Below are 10,011 nucleotides of genomic sequence, written 5' to 3'. Positions count from 1 at the left end.
TACACCCTGTGGGAAGGGGGATGGAAGTGTTTACTAGATCAATTAATAGCAGACTATGCTAATAATGAGGCAAGGGTGGGATTGACAATCAACCATCCAGCTGGAGAACGACAACACAGCCTATCAGATGATCAAACAGCAGGTATTCTCAGAGAAGTATTGGATAACATCACAAAGATGGCTTTGAAAGCTTTAATCCAGGTATTGGATGTTAGCACCCCCAATTTGGACTACCTTGGGTGGCTGCAGCTAAAGCTTTAGGACAATTAGACCATCTTGGGTGCCTGTTAAGTAAGCAAACCAATGTTACCTCCCTCACATTGAGTGGCCTGCTCTCAGACATAGAGACCATCAGACAGGCCACCTTGCAGAACAGCGATAGTTTTTACTCTGGGCACATAGGCATGGCTGTGTAGACCCTAAAGGCATGTGTATCATGAACCTCTCCAGCAACAGCGAGTGAATCCATAAGAGTATTCATGTACTGAAAGAAGGGTTCAAGAAGCTTCAAGTGGAATACATAGACTGGTTCAATAAACTCTTCCAATCCAAGGGACTAAAGGGTTGGATGATGTCTACAAAAACAGTTGAGTGATGACAAAAAGACTATTAATTCTCTTAGTGATTGTTGTTATTGTATTGTTAATTGTACCATGTTTGTTTGAATGGTTTTAGAAAGTCTTACAAAATTCTTTCAGTTCCATCTTTGTTGTAAAACAGAAAGGGGCAAGATACCCAACACAGGCTCCTCATGGACTCCTTGGAGGAGAGAATTGGAGGCCATGATGGCACAAAATCTTCTCAGAGACTCAGTGTGGGAAGGAAAATCCTTAAAGTACCTAAAAGTATTCTTAAATCCATACAGTACCTTAAAAACCTTGAGTATCTCAAGGTGTTAATGAGCCCTACTGAGTGTCAGTACAAAGCTCTCCAGGGACTCATTAAAGCAGAGAATTGGGGCCATGATTGCACAAACTTTTCACAGAGTCTGTATCAAAAGGGAAATACCAAGTACCTTAAAATAACTGAAGTACCTTGAAGTAGTAATGAGCCCCACTGAGTGTTGTTACTGACAAAGCCTCTCCAGGGACTAATTACAGCAGATAATTAGAGTCCAGGATTGCCCAAACCTCTCAGACACTCTAAGAAAAAAGCCAAACCCAAAGTCCTTTGAAAAACCTGCAGTCCCTGCAGGGAGCATTGAGGAGCTGCCAGGGCCATTCCTGAGCAAGGGTCCCCAGGGACTCCTTCCAGCAGATCCTTGAGGCCACTGGGATGTGGGCTAGGGGGGGATGCTGAGGGCAGGACAAGGGGCTGACAGTGCCCAGCCTGGCTGGAGCTGTGCCAGGAGGCCCCAGTGTCTCAGGACAAGGTGTCTCCTCCCAGCCCTTGGTGGCACAGACCCTGCTATGCCCCAGGGCACCAAGACTTGGCTTCCCTTTGTCCCCACCTGTCATCACTGCCTCCAGTTCTCTGCTCTGCCTGGGGCCTGGGGACACTTTCTCAGTCATGTCCCACAGTGGGACTCATTAAATGTCCAAGAAAGTTTGGAGTTGGATTCTGACTTGGAGATCTGGAGAGGTTTCTTCAGTACCCTCTTAGGGACTGATGTTCCAGGCCTGAGCACAAAGCCCCAGACGCTCATTAAAGTCCTTGTGCTGTGTCTGTGCTGCTGAGCTGGACTGGCCTCCTGGCACAGAGGCAGCTCCTGGTAACCAAGAAGAGCTTCAAAAGCACATTTCTCTTGATGAGCAGCTTTTCTCCAGCCCAGCAGGGCTGGGGCACTGCCTGCAGCCACCCCAGGCACAGCACAGAGGCACAGAGAGCTTCAATCAGTCAGGGCTGGGAGGGTGCTGAGAAGTGCCTGGGGCAGAATCCCTGCCAGCCCTTGGCACAGGAAGCTCTGGCTGCAGGACAATGCAGCTGCAGCTCCTGGAGCCATCTCCTAAACCTGGGACATCCCAATGCCTACAGACTCTGTGAGTACAACTCTGAATATTTCTGGTGTGCGGGAGGTAAAATGCTCTTGAAGCTCTGACATGCTGAGGGTTTCTGATCAGACATAAAATATTTCCAAGACAAGGACTTTGTAAAAAATGAGGTAATTTCCTAAGACTTTGTATTCAGTTTTCTACTATTGGACAATGGCAGGGAGGGGGAGATAAATATTAAAAGTTGATTATGAATTATTTATTATTAATTTTGACAAGTGCCTGAGACAATGCAAACTGTACCTTTTAGTGATCAGTAAGAGATCTCTAATTTTCTTACAGCTACTCTGCCCATGGACAGCACCAGCATCACCTTTGCTATACCCATCAGGCTCAGTCTTAGCTGGCCTTTCTACAAGCTGCAAACAGAACCTGCCCCCAGCCAATGCCCTGCAAACAGGCAGGGTTCTGTCAGGCCAAGGAGAGGGCACAGAGATTTGGGGTCTGTGAGTGCTGGCAGGGAGAGATCAGGCACAGGGAAACACCTGCAGGAGGAAAATCTGCAGGAGGCAGAGAGAAGATCAGGCAATGAGGCAAAACAAACCCCAGCAATGCTGTGGCAGGGAGAGTTCAGAAATGCCCACAGGATCCTGTCCAGTGCAGCCCCTCCCTCTGAATAAGCCCCCTTCCTCCTGTGCCCCAGACAAGCCTCTGCCCTCAGGGCCGGGGCTCCAAGGCGTGCAGCCCCTCCTGTGCAGGCAGAGCTGCAGCAGAGCCGTGGGGCAGCTCTGCAGCCCCGGGCCCAGTTCCCTCTGCAGAGCACAGGGCTGGGAGCAGCTGCCAGGCACTGGGGGCTCTGGCAGGGGGCACAGCTGACTCAGGGTGACGCTGTCCCCAGTGCCCAGCTCTGGGCAATGCTGTCAGTGCAGCCAGGGAAGGAGCTGCATCTCCCTTCATCCAATGCCATCGTAAGGACACTTGGGAGGCTCTCTAAAATTTCAGTCCAAGCTGGGAGCTTCAATCCAGGGTGTTAACCTGTTCTAGAGCATCTCTGAGTTATAAGATTGATGGGGAAAGGCAAAGGTGTTCTGAGACTGAAAATGCTTTTGGGCTGGTGAAATAAGCAATGTGAATACTTGGCTACATATGTGGAATTGAGCTGTGGTGGATCCATCTGCTCTCAGTACCTGGGTCTTTCTAAGAAAAACATGGGAGTGTGAACATCCTCCATTTGAGAAAAGACAAAGCCCAGAAAAACTCCAAACCGAATGAAGTGACAGACCATCTCCCCTCAGGCACCACTCATCATCTTGCCTCAGGGAACTCACTCTGTTCTACCAGAGTGCAGCAAAAATTCTGTGGGTTTCTGATATCCAACATCAACAGTTGAGATGGGCGGGGGTTTATAAAGGTAACCTCAAAACTCAAAAAAACTGAAGACTATGTCTGTGTATTACAGGGGAGGGTGTATGGGAAATGTTTTTGGTTATAGGTCTAACTCTTCACTGTCCTTTTCTTTATAAACAGGGCCCCATGTCCAGAGGCAGCAAATGTCCAACAGCAGCTCCATCAGGCACTTCCTCCTGCTGGCATTGGCAGACACGCGGCAGCTGCAGCTCCTGCACTTCTGCCTCTTGCTGGGCATCTCCCTGGCTGCCCTCCTGGGCAACGACCTCATCATCAGCGCCATAGCCTGCGGCCACCACCTGCACACACCCATGTTCTTCTTGCTGCTCAACCTGGCCCTCACTGACTTGGGCTCCATCTGCACCACTGTCCCCAAAGCCATGCACAATTCCCTCTGGGACACCAGGAACATCTCCTACACAGGATGTGTTGCACAGGTTTTTCTGATTTTCTTCTTTCTTGGATCAGAGTTTTCCCTCCTGACCATCATGTGCTATGACCGCTACGTGTCCATCTGCAAACCCCTGCACTACGGGACCCTCCTGGGCAGCAGAGCTTGTGCCCACATGGCAGCAGCTGCCTGGGCCAGTGCCTTTCTCAATGCTCTCATGCACACAGCCAATACATTTTCCCTGCCCCTGTGCTATGGCAATGCCGTGGGCCAGTTCTTCTGTGAAATTCCACAGATCCTCAAGCTCTCCTGCTCAAATTCCCGCCTCAGGGAACTTGGACTTAGTGTGTTCTCCATATGTTTAGCTTTTGGCTGTTTTGTGTTCATTGTTTTCTCCTATGTGCAGATCTTCAGGGCCGTGATGAGGATCCCCTCTGAGCAGGGACGGCACAAAGCCTTTTCCACTTGCCTCCCTCACCTGGCCGTGCTCTCCCTGTTTCTCAGCACTGGCTTTTTTGCCTATCTGAAGCCCTCCTCCATGTCCTCCCCATCCCTGGATCTGGCCCTGTCAGTTCTGTACTCGGTGGTGCCTCCAGCCCTGAACCCCCTCATCTACAGCCTGAGGAACCAGGAGCTCAAGGCTGCAGTGTGGAGACTGATGACTGGATGCTTTCAGGAACATTAAACTACTGGCCAATTTCTGAATATCACTTGTAATAAAACTAATGTTTGATACTTCTTCTTGCTTTCATCTTGGAGGTTCTTTGGCTTGGTTTTACTAAATGTTGTGCCATAAGAAATGTAATTGTTTGTGCCATTTCTCATGTTGTTTCTCTCCATCTTCCCTATGACCACAGACTGTATTAAGGAGGGGCTGTGCTCTAGATAGCTTTAAACATCTAAATGCTCTCCCAGAAAATTTTTCTGCAGAGATGCCCTTTTGTTGCCTTCTCTGGAGCTGCAGCAGCAATGTCTGTGTGCAGAGCTGGGACAGATCAGTGCTGGCCCAGCAGCTGTGCCCAGCAGCAGCAGCACTTCGTGTTGCCAGTGCTGCTGCCGTGGCCCTGCCCCACTGCCCTGGTGGCCCTGGTGTTGCTGCAGGGCCTGAGTGCTCTCAGGGCTGGGCACAGTCCCGAGGGTGGCTCCTGGGTGGAGGAGCTCCCTGTTTTGCGCAATGAGGAGGAGCTGCAGAGGCTCTGCAGGACTGACAGGATGGGCTTTGGAGCTGGGAGGAGAAGCTGAGGGACCTGGGCTGCTGGAGCTCCTCAAGAGGAGGCCCCTGCTGAAGAGGGCTCATCCTGCAACTGCTCCAAGGGTTGTTTCAGAGAATCATAGAATCAGCAAGGTTGGAACAGGCCATGGAGTCCATCAAGTCCAACCCGTGCCCTGACATTGCCTTGTGTCCCCTGAGCCTCCTCTTCTCCACAATAAACAACCACACCTCCCTCAGCCACTCCTCACAGGAGCTGTGTTCCAGACCCCTCCCCAGCCTTGTTGCCCTTCTCTGGACACACTCCAGCCCCTCCATGTCCTTCCTAAATTGTGGGCCCAGAACTGAACACAGCACTCAACCTGCTGCCCAAGCAGTGCTGAGCACAGGGGAAGAATCCCTGCCCTGCTCCTGCTGGCCACACCATTCCTGATCCAGGCCAGGAGACATTGGCCTTCACCTGGGCACACTCCTGGCTCATGTCCAGCCTGCTGTCCATCAGCCCCTGCCAGTCTCTTTCTGCCTGGCTGCTGTCCAGCCACTCTGTCCCCAGCCTGTAATGCTGCAGGGGTTGTTGTGGCCAAAGAGCAGGACCTGGCACTTGGACTTGTTAAACCTCACCTTGTTGGATTTGGGCCCTGGATCCAGCCTGTCCAGGTCCCTCTGCAGAGCCATCCTACCCTCCAGTAGATCCACACTCACACCCAGCTTGGTGTTATCTGCAAATTTGGTGATTTTCTATTCTTTTTCACACATGTGAAAATTATTTCCTCAAAATCATTAACATATTTCCCTTCCCTTTAACCCATGTGTTCTTTTCTCCTGGGGGTCTCTCTGGTGATTCCTTGTGGTCGTGGACCCCAATGTTCTGGTGGGCCTGGCTGACCTGGAAGGGCACTGAGGCTCCTGAATTTCCAGTTCCCTTTCTCACATAGTGGGCATTGTGTGGTTTCCATAGGCCTGGGGTTGTGGAGAAAAAGCTCCAGGTGTCAGCTCACCTGGTGGAGACAATTGATCATCTGGTAACATGAGGTCACAGAGTGGGCTGTGACATCACAGAGTGGGTTATGTGTGGTCATTGAGCAGCTATGACATCATAGGCCATACCTGTGACATCAGAGACCAGCTGTGTGACATTAGAGAATGGGATGTGACGTCACAGAGCAGGCTGTGACATCACAGAGGGGCTGTGTGACATCCCAGCAGGGCTGTGTCATGTCACTGGGTTGGTCACTCCTCCCCAGCTCCCCCTCACAGTTTCTCCCAACAAGTCCAATGCTGTTCATGCCCAGCAAGGTCCCTGTCCCCCGGGATCCCCTCGGCCCACCTGGAGCCACAGCCTCCACCAAAGGATGTTCCACAGCATCCACCCCAGAGCCTGACAGGGGACAAGGGGCCAGAGCTGTGTGACCAGGACATCAAGGACGGGGATTATCCAGGTCACTGTGGCCTGGTTTGGGTTCCCCAGGGCAGGAAAGTTGTCTGGTAGCTGGAGCAGGGTCTGGGAAGGCCTCCAAGGTGGGGCTGGAGCCCTTGGGCTGTGAGCAGAGGCTGAGGGAGGTGGATTGTTCAGGCTGGAGCAGGGAAGGCTGAGGGGCTCCTCATCCCAGCCTGGCAGTGCCAGCGAGGAGGGGATGGAGAACACAGAGCCAGGCTCTTCACCGGGGGCTGGTGGAAGACAAAAGCCAATGGGTGGAAGGGGAAAGAGGGGAGATCAGCCAGGGCATGAGGAGTTGAAATGGGTCAGACTGGTTTCAGCACTTCCTCAACACCAAGAGCAGCCTGATCTCCCTTCTCCATCCACCACTGGCAGCTTTCCAAATCAGGAGTTGTTTGAGCTGTTTTGCCCCCACTCCAAGATGAGCATCCAGATACAAGAACTTAATTGTGTTTATATCTATCAAAGAACCATGTTTGTCTAAAATTGATTTTAGTATGGAAATCACCTGTGGATGGTGCACTCATCAGACACTGCTGGGATGTTGCACATAGCTCAGGGAAGAGTGTGACTGTTATTAAATTGTGTCCTGTGCAACTATGGTCTATTAGCCATGAAGAGAAACTTTCTGTGCCTCTGAGTCTCACCAGTTCCTGGTCCCTCCAAGAACACAAATCTGATGAGTTGTGGTTCCCACTCCAGTGGTGGAACTTGGACCTCTCTCCATAGCAAGAGCAGAGCTCCCTTGTCCCAGAAAGTCTCTGGCAATGCAGGGATGAAGGAAACAGGACAGGCTGTGGGGATCAGGGGCCGGGCACAGCCAGGGATTTGGGGTGGTTGTGAGCCCAGGGCAGGATGTGGCCCTTAGCCTTGGTGAACCTCGTCCAATTGTCCTGGGCCCATGGCTCCAGCCCGTCCAGATCCCTCTGCAGAGCTTCCTTACCTCCAGCACCTGGGAACTGACTGAGAGTGCCCTCGATGGCCTCGTCCAGATCAGCAATAAAGAGATTGAACTAACCTGGCCCCAATCCTGAGCCCTGGGGACACCTCTGGATGTGACTCCATTCATCAGCTTCTCTGAGTTCCAGGGGATGGATGAGGGAACTGGTGGGGAGGGGGTAGGGACAAAGTCTGATTTTTTGTCAGCCATGAAGGGCCTTGGTTTACATATTTATTCAGGCTGCATTAGAAGGTTCAGAGGATCAACATCAATTTGACATTGCTGATATCAATCTATAAACCAGAAAAGAAAACAGGACAAAACAATTCTTTTTTCATGTTTTTCGATGTAGTACATTCACTTTCAACAAACTTCAGAAATCTGTCTAATTACCGCAGAAGAATTTATAACTTAGAATTATTCCCCGGGGGCTTTTCTTGTTTGGGTGTTTTTGCACTAATGTTTATGAGCTTTTCTCACTTAATTCCTGAACTGAATGAAGAGGTCCAGAAAGAAGAGACTTCTGGAGTAAGTAAATTCATCAGCAACCTACAAGTGGCTGAGGATCCATCCCCATAAGAGTAGCAATGAACAGAAATGGGCACAGCTTGGTGGCTGCCCCAGCTCTGACATGGGCCCTGGGCCTGGAGCAGGAGCAGCTCTTGAGGGCCCCAAGGCCGTGGCTCTTGTGCTGCCCTGGGCAGATGGGATGGCAGCAGGGGCTGCAGAGCTCTCAGCACCTCAGCCCGAGGGCAGCAGGGCAGCCAGGGAGCCTCCTTTGGCCTTGGCCAAGCACCTTCCCCCATGGCTGGGGCTGAGTCCTGTGGCAGCTGCAGCTGCTGCTGTGCCCTTGCCAGGGGCTGAGGCCATGGGGCAGTGCCCAGAGCAGCCTGGCCTGAGCAGAGCTGTGGGGCCAGAGCCGGCTGGGCTGGGGAGAGGCCCTTGGTGCTGCCCAGAGCTCAGGGCAGCTGGCAGAGCTTGCAGGGAGCTGGGCTGGGCTCAGACAGCCTGGCCTAGAAACCATCAGTGTCCATCTCAGCCTGGCTGAGCATGCAGGGCCAGGACTCAGGCCAGGCCTTGTGGGGCAGCGCCCGTGCCTGTGAAAGGCATTGTAAACAGGCAAGTGGCCCAGAGAGGAGGCTGCTCTTTGCCCTTGGTGGCATGGACAGAGCAGGGAGGGGGTCCAGAACATTTCTCAGCGCCAGTCTCTGTGCCCATGCATTGGCAGCCCTGGCTGCAGAGCCCAGCTTTGGCCTGGGCTGAGTTTGGCTGTGGCCCAACTCCATCCTCCAGCAGGACTCAGGTCCTGTTCCCAGCCATGTCCAGCCCTGGCTGTCTCTCTGCCAGCCCAAAGGCCGGCAGAGCCCGGGACAGGGCTGTCTGTGCAGCCCCACAGGTGCCAGGGGCTCTGCAGGAGCTGGCAGAGGCTGCCCAGCAGGGAGGCCATGGGGCACAGAGCCCCAAGGCTGCTGTGGGCACCACGGCACAGGGGCCGTTCCCAGCCGCAATGCTCCTGGCCTGGGCTGGGCCTGCATAGGGGCTGGGCCACCATGGCTGGGCCAGCACAGGGCCACAAAGGGGCCACACAGCTGCTGCTGGGGCTGACAGCAAGGCCAGGCACACACAAGCAATTGCTGAGCATGGCCTGCACTGGCCAGGCCTGACTGCGCCAAAGGCAGAGCTCAGCTGCCCTTGGGCGCTGCAGGAACAGTCCAGAGCCCAAAGAGCCTCCATGGCTGTGCTGGAGACCAAGGCTGCAGGAGGGAAATGCAGGGCTGCTGTGGGATGGGGAGGGCATTGAATTCCAGCACACACCTCAGCTCTCTGAAGATCCCGGCACCATGCTGGGCCCTGTTTCAGACTGGAGCAGTGCAGACTGGGGACATGTCAGATGCTGCTGGGACATCCCAGAGAGCTGAGGGAAGAGCTGTTATGGATTTTAAACTGTTCAAATGTTTAACTTGTGTTTGTTTGCAAGAAACCTTTCTGTGCCTCTGAGTGTCACCAGTCCCTGAGCCCAAAGGACCCAAACCTGATGAGTTGTGGCTCCCACTGCAGGGGCACTTGAACCTTGGCTCTGCACAGGAGAGCTCTTCATCCCCTTTCTCTCTTTTCTCCCACTGGGCATGGAGGGAGGTCCTGACTTCAGCCTGTGACTCATGTGTGCAAAGAGCAATTCTGGGTAGAATCGGGGCAGGAAGGTTTTGGGGGACTTTGGCATGTATGCTGGGCACAGAAGGTGTTTTCCTTTGCTCTGAGACTGTCTGCTGTGGAAAGTAGATTTAATATCCAGCAGAGGAATCACTTTTGCATTTGATTGAGCTGTGCCTTCCCTTGGCTTTGTTGGCTGACAATAAATGAACATCCCTCTGTGTCTCGGGCAGCTCCTTCTCCAAGGAAAGAGGGTGGGAGTTGGAGCCAAGGAGCTGAAAGCTGCAGGTGCAGCCCAGGCTGGAGGGAGCTCAGATTTGCACAAGGCTGCTCTGAGTGCCAGGCCTTGGATGGGGGAAATGGTGGGCTGGGGATAGGGACAGAGCCTGATTGATTGTCAGTGATAAAGGGTCTTGATTTTCATATCTATTCAAACTGCATGAGGAGGTTCTTGGATTCAGTGTCAATTGGAGACTGCACATATCACTAAATTAACAGGAAACTAAACTAAACTTGACCTAAAAAAAATATTTTCTGGCTGTC

At 52.6% G+C, this 10,011-nt stretch overlaps 1 protein-coding gene across 1 annotated transcript; it reads left to right on the top strand.

Moving 5' to 3' along the window:
• Nucleotides 1-3,481: 3,481 nt before the first annotated feature.
• LOC135461000 (olfactory receptor 14A16-like) lies at nt 3,482-4,414 on the top strand. The gene has a single exon (XM_064737982.1). The coding sequence runs from the start codon at nt 3,482-3,484 to the stop codon at nt 4,412-4,414; it is 933 nt and encodes a 310-aa protein (XP_064594052.1).
• Nucleotides 4,415-10,011: the final 5,597 nt, after the last annotated feature.

Source organism: Zonotrichia leucophrys, unplaced genomic scaffold (assembly GCF_028769735.1).
Source record: "Zonotrichia leucophrys gambelii isolate GWCS_2022_RI unplaced genomic scaffold, RI_Zleu_2.0 Scaffold_146_112984, whole genome shotgun sequence".
Taxonomy (NCBI): domain Eukaryota; kingdom Metazoa; phylum Chordata; class Aves; order Passeriformes; family Passerellidae; genus Zonotrichia; species Zonotrichia leucophrys.
The sequence above is the reverse complement of the archived record's forward strand: the minus strand, read 5'-3'. Positions and strand labels throughout refer to the sequence as shown.